Below are 18,851 nucleotides of genomic sequence, written 5' to 3' on the forward strand. Positions count from 1 at the left end.
ATATGTAAGGTATTATAGAAGCAGATAAAAATACCTTGACATCTAGTGGCTGCAGTACGTGGGTCGTGTGGGCGGGCAGTCCTAGTAACACCACATCATTCATTACGGCGGCCTTCATCGTGTGTAAAATTACATGCGCATTATGATTGTCCATGATCAATAGGACTGGTCGTACGCTCCCCCAGTTTGACAAGAATATTTTCATAAACTATTGAAGGAAGAGGTCTGTGTTAATGAAACATGACTTGCTGACCCCGAACTTTCCCATCCTGTGTCGATGTGGATGTGACCACTTTAAAGGATAATATAATCGCGTATTATAGCTACAAAATAACACACACGTTTTAGTCACGGTATTGCATGTGGACTTATAACTTACACTGTACATGTAACAACGTACATAGATAGTGAAGAAATTCGTACGGGAAATATAACCAAAGGAGGTAACATGCGGCAACTTGCAGACACACATAGATGCGCGGTGATATGCTGATGCACCATAGTATCTGTCTGTAGGTATGCGCAGCAGTTGAACCTATGACTTTCTGTCTCGAAGTTTCACGACCTGTCCAGCCCTCCTCATCGCAGTTGAATATCTAAAACGATAAAGTTTATATGTACGCGTATACTCATATTTATAATACGTCGAGGTACGTTTTAAAATTCACATTTATTGCAAACATTAGCAAAAACACTTAAATGTGTAAAACATACAAATTTATCACCTGCTCAGACTTATCGTGAATATCGTAATCGTCCAACAGTTGCCCATACAGATCGAAAAAGTCGTCAATAGTATGTTGGGTTTACATCAACTTTTTGGCCTTGTCCAGAGTCTCTGCCCTCTTCTCCGTTATGTTTGGATGGCGAGCGAACATTGGTCGGAAGTACTTGTCCGATTGGCATCATATTGAACAATGTAGCCAGGCCTTAATAAAAAGCATGCGTAATTTAATTTTAAGTGTGCATGCATGCAACTAAAATATTCGTACTTAAGAAAACGTATACGCAGGGCAAGTCACTGTTTCACATGTACAGTGTATCGTTATACATGTGATGTTGGTCAAATAAAAGCAGTATACATAGTTAATTAAACTTTCGACCACTGTTATGTACCTGTATTAACAATGATGTCCCGTATGTAGCACCTAACAATGTCTCGTGTATGCGGTAGGCATATACACCAGGTACGTAACCAGAGCCCGCTCTTCGACATCAGTCTGCATTCTACTTTGACCGGTCTGCGTTCCTTTCATCTTCTGATCAACGCCATCACTGAGTGTATATCTTGGAACACCGTACTGTACTGCTGCCGCCCTCTGACTCAATACATTTCGACGCACGGCCAAAATAGCCTGAGCAAGTGCTTCGTGACTAGTTTTTGTAAGGCATTCTAAAACAAATTGTATCAAATTAAACTTACATTTGAAAATGCAACCACTCTGCAAGTTAGTTATTATTGATCTTGGCTGCCGTACAAATTAGTTTAAGCCCATTAGAACACTTACAAAGAGGGACAATTAATGTACGTACCAAAATTTAATAACAAATTCAAATTTGAGTTGTCTCCCTTGGACAAAAAATCGGCGATAACTTCCCCGTTTTTACCAATTTATTAACTTCCCCGTTTTCAGGTTTCACCATTTTATTGCAAATTAAACTTGAGATACAACAATTAATGGTATTTTAAAAATTTATCACATGCTTTATACTTTATAATGACAATGCAATAATGTCGTCTGTTAGCGCAATATATAAGGACAAGTTTAAAATCCTTACAGGGCCTCATGCAAATGAGCGCGCGCTTGATGACGTCATCACCCGCGTGCTATTTAAAAGGTCAGAAGTGTAACAATGTTTTTTTGGGGGTAGAATTCCACAAACTACTTTCATTTGAACGCAGAAAACAGCTGATATCTGTCAAAATAGATGCCGCAATGAAACGCCAGACAGGTTTGTTAAAAATATTTCGTTTTGACTGGTTTTAACAGGATTGGCGAAAAAGTGGTACGGGCGAATAATTGGTCGCTAGCCAGTACCTAGATATGTATGAAATGCATTTCCATTTTACTATAATGTTTCCTCTAAAAAAAAATTATTTTTTATGAAATGAAGCCAACAAATCACCTTCAGTTCCAAAGGACACCCGCATGATCCGATGACCTCTATGAAATTCATGCTGCCTTTTTTTAACACTTAAAGAAAACATGTTAATAAACTGTTTGCCAAAAGAAACATTTCCATTTAAAGATATAACCTCTATCACAATCAGTTTAGCTTCCCGTTTCAAACAAAAGGTATAACATTGAAAAAAGCATGTTTAGTAACAATTCCTTTAACAGTAACGGGGTATGTCAGCGGAAGGAGACACTATTCTCGTCCATCTTTAAAATAAAAATCACATAAACAGACACGTAGAAGTGTTGCAGGAGGAACACTTCATCTAATAATCACGTCCGTCTTTCAAGTTACAATATCTCACACAGGCACGGGGTTGCTTGGCAGGAGCGACCTCCCTTACCCTATCCGTCAACCTTCATAGTTTCCCTTCAATAATGATAATTATATATCTTAGGTTACTCATATAATAAGGTTCATTATTTGAAAAGTACCATGATTATATAATGTGATATATTATTATTCTTATCTATTCAGTAACAATATAGTGTGTTCACAACCATATTTACTATTCAGCGCAAACATAAAAACACTTTTAAAATCGAAGTGTGAATACGCACATCTTAAATAGACATCTGAAATGTTTAAATTGTTGTATCATATTTCAGTGCTCTATTCAGCTTATTCATTCGGCTAAATACTGCCGGCTTAATAATCGAAGGTGAGTAGGAGAAAGAATAACAATATTTGCGATATTTTCTTCCTGTTTGAGGAATATGAATATTTTAAAACTGTCGTGACTGCGGATATTCATGATTTAGATTGAGGTTAGTGCCATTCCATTTGGATTTATCAAACTATAAAAATATTTAAGAGGATACGTATTATAACAAGTGCGTAAATTAAGGAACACATTGAAAAATAGATTTTCAGCTTAGATTTATTTACATGTCGGTGTCTAAAATATTTCAAACCTTAAACGTTTTATAGTATTCGAGCACAAATACAATTAATGCTATACCTGGGATGTGGATAAATAGTGGAATTTCTAAAACAATAACGGTAAGCAGTATAACTGTACCATCTAAATGCTTATAAACAAAAAGCAACCAAATGTATATCTTACACGTGTTAACTTTTTTGAAAGTCAATTGAAAGAAACTCAGCTGCTTAATCAATCAATCTCTCTAAATTCACATTGTTACTACACTAATAACAATATTATGTATATGGTCACATATTTGATGCATTCAACAGTTTTCCAATAACATAATACATGACGAAATAATGTAAATGAAGATTAACAAATGTAGATATTATTCCCGTTACAGAAAGCGTTGTTTGAACAGGATGATATTTCGAATTTTTGCTCTTCTTTGCATCACTCGATCATGTTTGGCAGGTAGGAAATTCTTTATTATGAAACACGATATTCTTGCCATAATAAGGCAATCGATTTCGTGTTTAAATATCCAAATTTAAAACAAGTATTCCCAGTCACAAGAGTTATACAGTTTTCAAACATGTATAATGTAAGCTAGCCTTACGTTATCTACCCTATTACCTAGCCTCTTATCTAGCCTACCATAAGGTGCAATTATATTCAGCAATCGTTTACAGTATTGGAAACACATTTGATACGGGTAGGGGTTGGGCATTAAAAGTCACAAGTTACTTATGTTCTATAAAACACAATATAACTCAATTATTTAAAAAAAAAACAAAAAAAAAACAGCACATAATTTTGATCATGTTAATATTACAAGTCAACGTCAAATCGGGTATACGGCTAAAAGCATTTGCTTAAAGTACGTATGGTGTATGCAATGTTTGTCTGGCGGAAAGTTACAGAATGTAGCTACCGAGTCGAATCTTACATGTACCAAGGTATAAACAAAAGTACTAAGCAACGAACATTTACACCGTCACTAATTAACCGTTTGTTTATTACCGTAATTTGTTAGACTGCGGGTTTCAACGGAGAAATTATGAGCATTCGTCAACGTCATAAGTGCAGTGTATGGTGCGCAGTTCTAAACAATGTGTTATTGTTTCTGTCAATTAATTCAGCCTACGTTTTCATTTATCACATATTCGAAAAACAAGTAATTTAGATTGATATTTGTTGCACACTAACACAGTGGAGTAACGGAATACGAATTTTCTTTCATGTTATATAAAACAAACAAATTGAACTTGACAATATACACGTATTTTTCATTTATTATATATCATATCGCAATACAATTTTGCCGTTTATATGCATCAAACAACATTAAATATTTTAATTACATGTTTTTTAAAATTTCTATAACAAGTTTTTAATCATTTTTTCCAGTGACGGTGATAATAAACGAGACGGAGGTGGACTGTAATGGACATTGTGCTTGCTGTGAAGGAGGAGAGGCTCAGTGTGGACGTGCTGATGGAAAACCAGATTATTGTTTAAATGGCTGTGTTAACACAATATTTGGACATAGATGCAAATCTGCATGTCCTGGTAACTGTCGTACTTGCGCCCAGGATGACGGACATCCGTGTTTTACTTGCAAGAATTCGTTTTATGATATAATTAGTGCTTGTAGCATGAGATGTCCTCTTGGGTGTGATGGTACTTGTAATGATAACGGAATATGTAGCGCATGTAAATCAAACTTTGAAGGAGCTAGATGCGATACATGCATACCAGGGAAATACGGTGAAGATTGTTCTATGACCTGCCATTATCAAAACTGCCGTTGTACCGACTTGAATGGATGTGACTCATGTACGACAGGATTTGCTGGTGATTTTTGCATGAAATGTGTAACTGGATATTATGGAGCAAACTGCAACATAAGATGTCTTAGCGGATGCAGAGATGAAAATTGTATGAGAAATGGAAAGTGCATTGAATGCATAACTGGTTATTATGGGGAACAATGCAATGATATGTGTTCAACAGGTTGTAGAGGCGGAGTTTGTTTTAGAAATGGAACTTGTGACTGTACTGATAATTTTACTGGTACACGTTGTGACGAATGTGTTGTAGGAAAATATGGCGAAATTTGTCAACAGGAATGCAGTGCTGGTTGTTCTACATTGTCCTGTGGCAAAGACGACGGATCATGCCATGGTGGATGTGACGATGGATTATATGGCATTTATTGTTCTCGGAAATGTAACGATATTGGCAATGAGTGTTTTAAATGTAGCCAGCCTGATGGAAGGTGTTTGGTGTGTAAAGCAGGATTTTACACGAATGAAAATGGAAATTGCATTTCTTGCAATAGTAACTGTAAAGATGACAAATGCAATGCTGAAACAGGCAAATGTATTAATGGTTGTGCAGTAAGCTATTGGGGAGACCAGTGTAACCTAAAGTGTAATTCAAATTGTGCATCATGTCAGCAAGATGCTGGAATTTGTTATTCATGTAATAATCATACGGTACATGGCCTTTATTGCAGCGAACCTTGCGTCTCAGCATGCTTTGAAAGACAGTGCGAACAAAGAACTGGTCATTGTCTTCTTGGATGCAATGGCGATTTCTTTGGCAATATGTGCCAAACAAGTTGCCCTGAACATTGTCAACATACAGGAACAAAAGCAATTTGTAATAATGAAGGCGATTGTTTGAATGGCTGCATTCATGACTTTGAAGGCAGACATTGTACAGGTACGTGTCAATTTAATTTACACACTTATTATGGCGGTATGCATGACTCTCAAGTAAATGCTAAAACTGGAACGCAAACAATAACGAGGTAATGTTGTTTTTTTCCAACAATAATGCAGAACATAAACTAAGTGTATGGCTTATTCTGCAACAAATGTTAAAAACGGTTAATGGCGGCTAGATCTGTGAAGGATAAAGATGTATAACATCGGTGGAGTAAACCGGTATTGGGGCATTTCAATGATATGTTGTATCGATATTGGAGGCAATAAAGTATGAGACAAAATAGATCAGTTTGATTTGGAAGATAAAACGTATGGATACTAAGTATATTCAGGACTTGAACACCTTCACCCATCTCGATGTGTTGTTAAGACTAGGTTTATAATAGATGCGTTTATTATTATATTTGGCTTATGCTGTTATTTCATATAGGAATGCCTAAACATTAATAAACGAATCATTCCACGTAGCATTCTATACATTTATATTGTACATTTCAAACAGTGTGTCTTAATAAAGAATTATTACTTTCAACTTGGTATGTTGTTATACGTTGTTTTTATCAGAGAAATATTACTCGTGGCATTATAATCACTTCCGTTTGCGATAAATTTATCTGAATGAAACTGCTAATTAAATTATCCTATTCACACATAATCTATAATACGTTTTCATACAGAAGATACTCAAATTTTGCATTGCACTTATATGCAACTTTCCTTATACAATGTTTTACTACTTTCCTAACCTGTGCCACCTAGTGATGCATATAAACGTAATGTAGTCATCCTGCTATGGTTTTGGTTGTTAAACGTATTTGAATTTGTTTCTTATGCTCTCTTAACACTCATACCCTGATTCCGCTGATTTGCTAAGTAAGGTTTTATGTCGATTTGGAGTACTAGTATATAATGACGTCACTTCCCGTAAAGCACTATTTCAAAAACACATTTGCAACGCAAAGTCCTAAAATGTCAATAAATAGTTAACTGAGTGATTCGTACAGCTATATATCATAAGGAATAGTTAGGAGTGATGCATGTTGTTTTTTGGTAAACATTCTCGAAATATTGTCATATTCAATTTTAACGGACGTCCTCATTTAAAGTGTCACTTTAAACATTTAATTTAGAATAAAAGTAGGTTTAAGCTCAAAATTCACGTTTCATGCTATTGTTATACGAGCCAAGCAACACACATATACATTCTTACTTTAATTGTATTGTTCTTCAAAATAATGCAAACATCATTTTCAGAAAGACGAATTTACACTGCTTCATCCACAAATATTGCACTCGCAGCATCATTGGGTGTTTTGGGCATTGTGCTTGTTTGTTCACTGGCTGGTTGCTACCTGTGGAACAGACGCATGTCTAGATCAATAGGTATCTGAAATTATATTGGTTTTGCACACACTGCTTATTTCTTAAACAGTCAATGTATTGTTTGAATATTTTAATTAATATCAATTTTAGTTTCACAAAGAAAAATATCATGACACACCTAGTAGTTTCCATAAGAAAAAAGCGTGTTTAACTTCCTGCCTTAAAGACACACAAGCATATGATAATGTACTATATTCCTTCATTGAAATATGTCAGATTCGCTGTTTTTATTTCAGAACGAAATTCGGAAATACAGTTGGATCAGCGTGAAACCGCAAGGGCATATGAACAGCTACACATACAGGCCAACGAACCAACAAACAGGAATGTTGACGACAATTATACTGTGCTTTCAATGTAAAAGTTAAAATAAAACACATTTGAATCCTAGTTAACATTTCACAACATGTGTTTATGACGTCTTGTTTAGTGCTGGTATATTTTAAACATTTGGTCAAGGTTGGAACAAGTGTGAGGTTGACCGCTATTAAACCGGTTCAAGTAAACGCCGTTTTCAGTTACCCCAACATTTACCAATTCCAATTAGTTTCGTTATATATGTTGTCTTGAAGTTGTGTTTATAGACTTTTTTGCCTTGTTCCCCTTTTTCCTATAAACTGGATGTTTACAAATTTTAGCCTACTTGGCTTCAGGGAAAATACAATGTTGAGGACAATTTCAACATCATGTTTGTAACACGGATCGACAATAAAAGTCTAACACTACCTGAACATGGAAATTCTATGGCGACTGTTCTATAAAAGAAAAAAAAAGTTTTACTTTTGACCAGCTGTAAGGCGAAGTATTTAAAAAAAGATAAGAAACCATTTTCAGCATATTATTGCACATTAACCGTCCGGTTTCATATATATATATATATATATATATATATATATATATATATATATATATATATATATATATATATATATATATATATATATATATATATATAGTATGTATACACTGTGCTGTTTGTGGAGTTTTGTACTGTTCTTCTATGTTTCTTGTCTGTGATTTTGTGTTCTATGTCTTTGGCGTTTGCCCAGTGCCACTAAACCGGGTTTATGTTTAAACTTTTTCGCTACTGAGCTTGTTTCTGTAGCTTTTTGAATAAATATTGTGTCAAGTTAAAACTATAAGTATTTCTTGGCAGAAGAGCTGCGATTGGTTGAAAATGTGCACCAAGACCAAATAAATACTCAACATTTAATAACTTAAATATAAGATTATCGGTTTATAATCAAATTGTCTACACACAAATAGTTTGATTTTAGCATTTGACTATTCATTATGTTTAATCTTCACATGCCATGTGAGTAAGTCTACACTGATAAGCTACACAAGCTATGTGAACAAATAGATACTAAACTCAAATTATGGCTTGGTCTGTCTGCGGAGTACTACCAGCAAGTAGGGTAGAGGACATGGCAATCTTCCCTCACATTTAGGTCAACACTGTGAAAAATTGTTAATTTGTTTCAATCACTCGTACCGATACCAACTAATACTTACGACTTGGTCTGTTTTCCTGTAGTGAATGCTCGGTGGCATACGAGCTATATGCGGTAGGAGATGGTCGAGTCCTTTCCCCCCTTATAATAGGTGCTACTCCCCCAACTCATCTCAAATGAGTAATAAAACATCAGGACATTGGCTTGTCCTTTACCATGACGGGCAGGTGCTATTCTACTTAGTTTATAGTTTTTGAGTTTTGTCGAATTCAGAAAACTTAACAAATATCTGCTTAGATTACCAATATGTAAAGTTAAAGTACTTTTTTTTCTTTACCGGTATCACATATTATGCATGGCTGATATGAGGAGCGTTTGTCCAGCTGTTAAAAGGTGACATAAATTAAAACCCGTCTATATTAATTCATTGATAATTTCAAAACTAATAAATAGAAACAGTTCAATTGGACGTGTTTTGTATTTGTCAAACAGATCTCATAACTATTAACGGACAAGTATAAGTACTTGTTAGTCAGTATGTGGACTGTCTTCTCAAGGAAACAACAAATCCGGGAGAGTAAATGTATAAATCGTCTGATAATAAGGGTTTAGTAATACGTTTTTTATAATTTCATATTCGTCCGCATAAGTGTATATTGACTTAAACTGCAGTTTAAGGCATCAAATGACGAAATGTCTGATGGGTCATAGTAATTCATCAATCTATTTATTTATTTATTTTATTAAATTAGAATAAAAATATAAAGCAATTGAGCAACATATAAAAGTTATTGCAGCAATCTGCCGTAATCCTTTTTGCTTTATTATGTATGCAAACCAAAACACAATACATGTTATAGAACAAATTGAATTAATGTATTAGATGTACCATTAACATTGCCATTTTAAGATGTGACGTTTTGATGCGTTGTGACCCCATATAATATTGCTATTATTTGAATTATTTACTTCCGGATTACTTATATGTAAATTAAATTAGCGTAAATACCATGTAAAAAGATACTTAAAAATACATAACATCATCATCATCATCATCATCATCATCATCATCATCATCATCATCATCATCATCATCATCATCATCATCATAAATCATCATCATCATCATCATCATCATCATCATCATCATCATCATCATCATCATCATCATCATCATCATCATCATCATCATCATCATCATCATCAAAAAGTGTCGAGTATCCAAATAAGCGATGTATTTAGTTAATAAGTTTAAACTATTAAAAACTTTTTTCAGAAGTGATTTTTTTACTCTTATAATGTCAATGCAAATACAGGAGAAGAAATGAGCCTATCGTTTGGTCTTACAATAAGTACTTAAATAGGAAGTTTATTTGTCGGAAAGGATTTCCCTTCTTAAAAATTTTCATTTTATGTGCAATAGATATGTTCATTTTAACTGACATCACTGTACGAGTTATATGTTTTAAACTTACAAAATGTTTTATTTAAAGGCAAGCTAAAGTAAATTTTTAATCCTGACATTTGTTTTTGAGATTAAAAGTGTGTTTCATGTTGATGTGAAGCAAGACTTTAACAACGATAACTTCAATTCTTAAGAAAGTATAATAACGTAATCGTTATAAAACTTTATGTAGTCAAAGAATTATACAATGGAACACAACATCAATAGTTACGATGAACTCAACGCATTAAATAGAAATAAAACTTAAGAGTTTGCCGGTGCCATTATTTATACCTTGCTCGTGATAGTGTTGGAATACTTGGAAATATTGTGTGCGTCATGTTTTATGGGTTCAAAGTACCAAGTACATCTACAAATGTGGTATTAACGGGGCTTGCTACAGTTGATCTTATAGCATGCATCTTATTCTCTGAAAAAATCATCGACCTTTGTTTTGACAGTAACATTCAAAAACAAGCCCGGCTGCAAAATGATACATTTCTTAAACCATTGGCTTGTGATCACGTCAGGTGCTTTGCTTTTGTTTGTGGCTATTGATCGGTATCAGAAGATTTGCAGACCCTTTAGATGGCATTTGTCAATTAAATCAGTAAATATTGCATTCCTGGTTATCGTTAATGCAGCAATGGTTTATTCTGTAGGAACTATTTCGATTGTTGATGTTGCTCACGTAAACGTGACAGAAGAAGAAAGTGGAAAAAGAATTGAAGCGTTCTACTGCACGCACTCGAAAGACCCTGGATTAAAAACCGCTATTAACTTATTCCATGCTCTTGATCTTCTGGCATTTATCACAATTATTGGTGGATGTATAGTTTTGTACGTGTTGATATCCAGAGCTCTATGGGTGTCCAGAAAGCATTTAAAACACGCTAACAAAGGAAGGTGTTCAAATGACAGCAATTTGCTATTACCAGTGTATGGTATACTGAATCCAGTAGCAAACGAGAAACACCAATTTCTTGCACTCTCAGCGATAATGTAGAAAATAATACGATGAAGTCTACCACGCAGCCTTCATGGTTGCTATCTAATCCTGATCAAATCAGGCGTGCTAATGTTGAACGAAATGATAATCTCTGCAAAACATCATTAAGAGACATTGCTGTTGTCAACGATATGGACAAAAGTCTTACAAAAACCGCTCATGGGGAAGTACAACCTAGTGATACCAAAAAACAATTTAAGCATATTAATTTCAAGAGCAACAATCGTCCAGAATATGAAAGAGAAAACAAACATTATTCAAACAAAAGAAAGCAATCTGACATTGAACGAAAAGTTACTCTGATGATGATTGTCATAACAATTACATCTATAATTAGCTTCGTGCCCTACTTTATTGCAAATCTTATAGAAGAAGCAAATTCAAGCGCACAGGAATTCAGTGTTGGAATACAAATCGCTCTGAGATCATATTTATTGAATAATGCCATTAATCCTTACATAATCGGACTTTTAAATTCGAAGTTCAGACGGTTTGTGAAAGGCACCTTTTGCAAAAGCAAATTATTTAGAACGTGATTTGCTTAATTACCACGACGAATTGTATAGCAGTCGCAGGTCCAAATATTTATTAAGCAGTACTTCAAACATTCTAGTACGAAGGACTGATTTCTTATAATTAATATGGATATACATATGGATGAAGAAAGGTTTTTTCTACAAGCGTGAAAAGTTTGAAATGTTTATCAAATGACAATAAGCTTTTTGATGGTATAAGTTTCATTTCAGGCTATTTTAACATTTGAAGTGGTGATGTATTCAATGTAGAAATTGTGTTATTAACTGATTGAAGGGATAAGCTAATTATCATTTTTAGACATCTCTGATATTTTTCTTAAAAATTAAGGATAGGTAAATGGAGATTCCTGGCGATTTCCGAAAGTCCTAAAAATACATTTTTACGAATGAAATTCCTGATTAGTGCCATTAATCATTTGTTTTTTCGTGCAGGCCATGGAAATTAAATTTCTGTTAATTTTTCCTTTGTTTTCAGATTGTTGATAGTATTTGATGTTTTTGTGTTGAATATAACCACTTTTAACTTAACAATTTAACGAATATATAATTATGACAAAAGCGTATAAAAATGTTTACTCAATTTATATGCTAAAATATGAACTCGTGTATATATTGTCATATAAATTCAATATCCTGAAGGTATTCATCCATGCTATTGTCAATGATTAAAAATCTGATCTGTTTCCTCGACGATATCAGACTATCAAATTACATTCTGTTGAATTGTGTGCAATTTAATATATCCCTTTTTGATTTTTGATGTTGGATGAACAATGTCAGGATTGAATGCTATTTTACAATTAATAACATACTAAGTTGGTTTCGTAGTCGTTATCTTTGTCAATATTGACCTATTTGTACAGCCAATGAACTAAGCATCAGCATAGTCGAGCGCACTGTCCTCCGAAGATGTACAGCCCATGAACAAAGAATCAGAATAGTCGAGCGCACTGTCTTCCGAAGATGTACAGCCCATGAACTAAGCATCAGAATAGTCGATCGCACTGTCTTCCAAAGATGTACAGCCCGTGAACTAAGCATCAGAATAGTCGAGCGCACTGTCTTCCGAAGATGTACAGCCCGTGAACAAAGCATCAGCATAGTCGAGCGAACTGTCCTCCGAAGATGTACAGCCCGTGAACTAAGCATCAGAATAGTCGAGCGCACTGTCCTCCGAAGATGTACAGCCCGTGAACTAAGCATCAGCATAGTCGAGCGCACTGTCCTCCGAAGATGTACAGCCCGTGAACTAAGCATCAGAATAGTCGAGCGCACTGTCCTCCGAAGATGTACAGCCCGTGAACTAAGCATCAGCATAGTAGAGCGCACTGTCCTCCGAAGATGTACAGCCCATGAACAAAGCATCAGAATAGTCGAGCGCACTGTCTTCCGAAGATGTACAGCCCGTGAACTAAGCATCAGAATAGTCGAGCGCACTGTCCTCCGAAGATGTACAGCCAATGAACTAAGCATCAGCATAGTCGAGCGCACTGTCCTCCGAAGATGTACAGCCCATGAACAAAGCATCATAATAGTCGAGTGCACTGTTTTCCGAAGATGTACAGCCCGTGAACTAAGCATCAGCATAGTCGAGCGCACTGTTCTCCGAAGATGTACAGCCCGTGAACTAAGCATCAGAATAGTCGAGCGCACTGTCCTCCGAAGATGTACAGCCCATGAACTAAGCATCAAAATAGTCGAGCGCACTGTCCTCCGAAGATGTACAGCCCATGAACTAAGCATCAGAATAGTCGAGCGCACTGTCCTCCGAAGATGTACAGCCCGTGAACTAAGCATCAGAATAGTCGAGCGCACTGTCCTCCGAAGATGTACAGCCCGTGAACTAAGAATCAGCATAGTCGAGCGCACTGTCCTCCGAAGATGTACAGCCCATGAACAAAGCATCAGAATAGTCGAGCGCACTGTCTTCCGAAGATGTACAGCCCGTGGACTAAACATCAGCATAGTCGAGCGCACTGTCCTCCGAAGATGTACAGCCCGTGAACTAAGACCTCCGAAGACTCTCGTTTTATATAGTAGCATTCGCATTCTCTATACCAGATTGTCAATGTAAGTGCCTATATGAGTATGCAAGAAACATTTGCATAGTGTATGGCATCTGCTTTAAATGCAGGAATAAAGAGGTTGCAAGACAAACTCTTGTACTTCCACGTGTACGAGTAACTATCAGCAAAAGTAGCTGCTTTACTCTTAACTTTAAGGCGTTTGCACATTGTAAGATACTGCGCTCACAAGAAGGGTTTCCCTCGTGGTTCTGTTCCCTTTCTTTAAAGGTGAAATCACTTGTAAAATAATCCCGATGGCGTAGCACTCAACAAGTGCTCCTCATGTACACGTGCATGAAACGGTTTTCAATCTCTCAATGTGTTTTTGTACCATACACGTTTGTATTTAAATAACTGTATAACTATTACTTGGTAGTGTATAATTTATTTTTGGGTTTGCATTTATTGTGCTTAATACCAAATGCACATCGATGTTTTAAAAAGGGGAAAATTATTTAAATCTGATTCTGCAGATACACGTGTATTTTTATGTTTGTTTAGATACATGTATTATGCTTTATCTCTAATAGTGCAATGATGCAATGAAAAAGGTTGCATGTGCATGCTTTTGTCACCTGGGAAATAGTTTTTATAAATATTGTCAGTTAACATTATTGCATACGAGTGCAATGGAGAATGACAGTAAAATAAATAACTTGGTAAAGTACTTCAATATATAAGCTCTCGACTAAATACTTGAAAGTAGACTTTGTATAGCAACAGTTGTTCTTAACTCTCAAAAAAAAACACAAAAAAAAACAACATAATAATTCAAATAAAGAAATCTCACGAAAAAGTCATTTTGTATGTTGAAATTGTACTGTTAATTTGTTTCCAAAAAGGGATGAGAGTCTCGGTTATTTTTTTTTATATTTTAGACGTTTCAACCCTCCTCTCAATGCCACTATTTCATTCAGAGTAAACATGTTCAACCTCGAAATTTGCTTTCAAAGATTCAAAATGTCACTTTGATAATTATAACAGTAAAGTCGAGCAAACACTCCATATGTAATATAAGAAAAGAACATATTTCGAAAACTTAACAATATAGCTAATAGGCTCAACTTTGTTGGTTTGTATCCTTCGCCACAGCGAAGCTAATGCTTCCCAAATAGTTGCGTGTTACAGGTTATATCTCCTCCTACATGAATCGGTACATGAATATGGAAATATGCTTTAAATATCATGGGGTATACATTTTAGTCGTGTTCATTTAACAGTGAACTAGAAAAAAAATATCTGACAACTGCTTAATGTTCTTATAGCTTTTCTATACTTATTTTATTTCATTATTTCACTATCTTATGTAAAGGACGTTTTTCTTAATTGTTATCAAGAAATGGTTTTTCAATTACTAGGATATGTTTTGATAAAATGATCTCTCAGCCATAAACATGAAAGTCAATGTAAGATGATGTCTTCTAAGTCAAACTATCGCACTCATCCATAGTGTTGGTCGGTAGGAAGGAAAAACTCCTCTCATCTCAACCTTGAGCATATCTTTATCGAAATTTCTAACCCAGCGGTTGTTTTGCTTGCCTCCCAGCCAATCGTTTTAGTAATAATCTGTCATCCAGTCATGTTATTGCTTAGAAAGGTGATACCCTCTCTGCCAATCTTATTAGTAATTATCTGTCATCCAGCAATGGTGTTGATTGGAAAGGACACGTGTTATTTGAAAGTAATAAGATACCGACCATATTATGCCGTAGACATAAATTATCTATGAAGTTTTAGATTTTAACTTAATCGATATAACACGTTCCAAAACAAAACAAATTTCCAATGACAAAGATAGTTTGTTTAAAAGTACACTGTAATTTGCATTTGGTTTTACAAATAATCTTAACGTCCTGATTTAAGATCAATCACGTTTTATCAATATAAACTCATCGTTTAAATATTTACGCACATAGCTCAAGTACGCAATAGAGTATAAGGTTGAAAAGGATGAGATTTTAATCAACTTAACCATCGTCATTATTATGAATTTTTTTCATGCATATCCGTGAGAGAATTAACATATTGGTGAATGATATCTCACTACATGCAACTCAGGACTACTTATTGTCTTTTTTGTAAGATTTGCTTCTCTTGACATAAATTATACTTGTAGGGTATCCATGTTTGTTGTCGTCTCTACTGAAGCAATACACAAAAAACCGAGTCGGCGTTTGGTGGTATAGTTCTTGTTGTTTTCTTAAACAAAAAAACCCAGAATTTTGAAAAATGATTATGGAAAATTGTAATAATTATAATGTGAACAAAACCATTGAAACGCACGTGAAAAATAACAAACTTAAAATAAACACAAACAGAAAAAGTGAAGTTATGCAATTAAGTTCAAAGACTGAGATTTGGACCAAATTCTTTATGAGAACGTTAACAAAAGAAACATTAACGTTAGAAATAATTTTCAATTATCAAAAGAGTGATTCTATGAATATCCAATGAAATGAATACCTGTGTCAGTTCCTCTTCTTTGTTTGAAAACAAAATGGCGAGGTGTATGAGCCAACGAGCCTCAGACGTTTTGTGAGCTATGTTGAGAGGCATCTTATACAGTAAAACCGCTATATGCGACCACTTCCTTTTTTACGACCAACCCGCTAATAAGACCGATTTTTTAGACCCGATCTTTTCCTCGATAATACAATGGTCGTAAACCCCCAAAAAGGGGCACCTTTATTTTCAGAAATGCAACCACCTAATTTAGTCCCTTTTAATTAATCACATAATAAAATGATCCGTCAATGCGACTGCAGACAATTTATTGATAGGTACAATACATGTTTGTGTTCACACCTCGATTAACACGCAACACAAAAGAGGTTTACAACAGGTGTCCCGTTTTAAGGATAACCACCGACCATATATCGACAACAAGTAACTGCTGTTCGATATATGTCAAGATAAGAGTGAACACACATAATTGTTTGATAATTGATTGGTTTAATTGTTTTATGCCTTTAATTGAATTTCATGGAGGGACTTACTGTGAAAATATAATTACAGGACATTGAAACTGTGTTGTGTTAATACATGCTTTTCTTTAAGCTATTGATGATGCAAATTAATAAATTATATAACTTTTTATTTATTTTCACATTTTACAGTTATGTACATTTACATGTACCTAGTATAAATCTAATGAATTCAATCACTTGACAATTCAAAACCTTAATCATTCAAATTAGGTTTTTTTACTGTACGTGTAAATTCGAAAAATCTGCTATATATGATGTTCAATTTGCTTAAACAAGACATGTTTTGAAAAGAAACAGAAAAACTGAAGATAATGGGCAAAGGCAACGTACCACGAGAAGCCGATATTCTCATAGGCACGCACCTGAGGCAGATCTATCAGGCCCACGCGCTTGGTGGTACCATATAACAGGCAATCAACCAGTTCATGTGGTACACATTTTTTGGCATAAGGACAGGAGGTAAACTTCCAAACATGTATTGGGTCAAATTCACATTTGTATAATGGTGAAACTAGGCGCGACTAAATTGAACTTGAAACTAAACGATTAACGAGAACAAGGACTGGTAAAGAATGTCCGAGAAATGTTTTTTTATGATTTAGAATCATTAAAGAAAATGCTAAAATGCTAAAATGAAAAACTGCTGTTTTCAGTTTAAGATTGTATTTTATTTACTCGATTATCAGTACCATCATAGTCTTTATTATCATCATCATTATTATTATTTAAAATTCTCAACTTTTTCAGCTTAAGTAATAAAATAATTAAATCATACAATTAAGTTGTAGTAGGAGCAGCAGGTCTAAAGCAGAATTGTAATATGTTTAGTAAAGAGGAAAAGGCATAGGCGATAGTTCAAATAGTTAAAATTAATAGTAACTGCAAAAAAGGCAATAGTTGTATAAACAAGCACACTAGTCATTGAATGAAAAGAAATAGCTTATGTAGAAGAAACAACTCATAAATAGTTCATAAATTGTTGGATTGAGTAATCAGTAAGCACATAACTTTTATAACATCATATGAGGTCACTAGGCATCAACATTTAACATTAATGTTAATAGGGCTAACAGGGAACTATCTAGTCTACGAACCGGATTTCATACAATGAAAAAGACTGATAAATTAGAAAATAGTGCTAGATAAATTTGTCACCTCAAGATTGACATTTTTTTATCATTATTTTAGTACGTTCTACACCAATTTCAGTTGCACCGAAACGATTTTTTTCCAAATTCACCAAATATATGAAATGATAAAGAGAATATATTGCAATGTAGGGTCACAGGGGTCATCTATTGTTCATTCCAAGTTAAGCGCCAAGTTTGAGCGCCATGAATGCAGGCATTATCAAGTTATCACACAGACAAGCTTTTAACATAACATAAACTCAATTGAATTAAGAATCAAGCATATACAGCTTTTCATCATTTACATGTAAATAAATCATAAATGTACGCATACACAAAAAATGGCATACAACACCATTATAAAAATGCATTTCATCTCATATAATTGCACCAGAGAAGGAAATGATACAATATTCTATTGCACAATGTTAATAATAGTGTCTCTTAATTTAGAGGCTTTAATAATATATACAGGCATTTTATGCAGGAGCTGTTTACTTTTTACATTTAGTAGTTTAACCAATTTGAACATGGCAGGCCTGTTTGTATAATAAAAAGGGATATAGTCTCTCCTACAGTCACTATATACATCACATGCAATCATCAAATGATATTCATCTTCAATATCATTCCTGTTACATTTTCTATCTTGTCTAGGTGTTCGTGTGTATCTGCTTCTTTAAATTGTTAGCTTATGTTAGGAAATTCTCATTTTAGAAATAGCTTGTCTGTGTATAAAGTTGTCTAACACTGCTAGATACTCACTTATTTCAAACACCGTCTTTATTTCACGATATAACGATAATCCGCTTGACGTGTCAACTGTTTCCCTCCACTGGATAATATAAGTGTCTTTAAGCCTTAATCTAAATTGAGCAATAAAGCATTTAACATTTATTACTTTTAGAAGAAATTGAGAACTATAAGATTTTGCTCTGAATATATTTTATCCTTTGTCTTAACGGAAAAGCAGTTTTGTTTTCAGGGATGGCTTACACCCAATGGACAAGATATGGGATTTAAATACCAGAACAGATTTTAGTGGACTTTTTTGACTAAAA

General features: G+C 34.5%; 1 protein-coding gene across 5 annotated transcripts; it reads left to right on the plus strand.

Moving 5' to 3' along the window:
• The first annotated feature begins 2,822 nt into the window (after positions 1–2,822).
• On the plus strand, positions 2,823–8,011 carry LOC128205943 (cell death abnormality protein 1-like). Of its 5 annotated transcripts, none has more exons than XM_052908010.1 (5): positions 2,850–2,945; positions 3,450–3,520; positions 4,457–5,776; positions 7,036–7,164; positions 7,401–8,011. In XM_052908010.1, the coding sequence occupies exons 2-5, from the start codon at positions 3,469–3,471 to the stop codon at positions 7,523–7,525; spliced, it is 1,626 nt and encodes a 541-aa protein (XP_052763970.1). In that variant the 5' UTR covers positions 2,850–2,945; positions 3,450–3,468; the 3' UTR covers positions 7,526–8,011. The 5 variants fall into 5 exon arrangements, with proteins under 5 accessions (XP_052763974.1, XP_052763970.1, XP_052763973.1 ...); XM_052908013.1 differs by having other exon boundaries at positions 7,040–7,164; XM_052908012.1 differs by lacking the exon at positions 2,850–2,945 and adding an exon at positions 2,957–3,180.
• The last annotated feature ends 10,840 nt before the right edge of the window (positions 8,012–18,851 follow it).

This window comes from Mya arenaria, chromosome 10 (genome assembly GCF_026914265.1).
Source record: "Mya arenaria isolate MELC-2E11 chromosome 10, ASM2691426v1".
Lineage (NCBI taxonomy): Eukaryota > Metazoa > Mollusca > Bivalvia > Myida > Myidae > Mya > Mya arenaria.

What these genes read in the sequence shown, in the direction of transcription:
- LOC128205943 (XM_052908010.1), top strand. Translation starts at nt 3,469, where the DNA reads ATGATATTTCGAATTTTTGCTCTTCTTTGCATCACTCGATCATGTTTG. An exon ending in CACTCGATCATGTTTGGCAG is followed by an intron (nt 3,521 to 4,456) that starts GTAGGAAATTCT and finishes CATTTTTTCCAG; the next exon opens with TGACGGTGATAATAAACGAG. An exon ending in ACGCATGTCTAGATCAATAG is followed by an intron (nt 7,165 to 7,400) that starts GTATCTGAAATT and finishes TTTTTATTTCAG; the next exon opens with AACGAAATTCGGAAATACAG.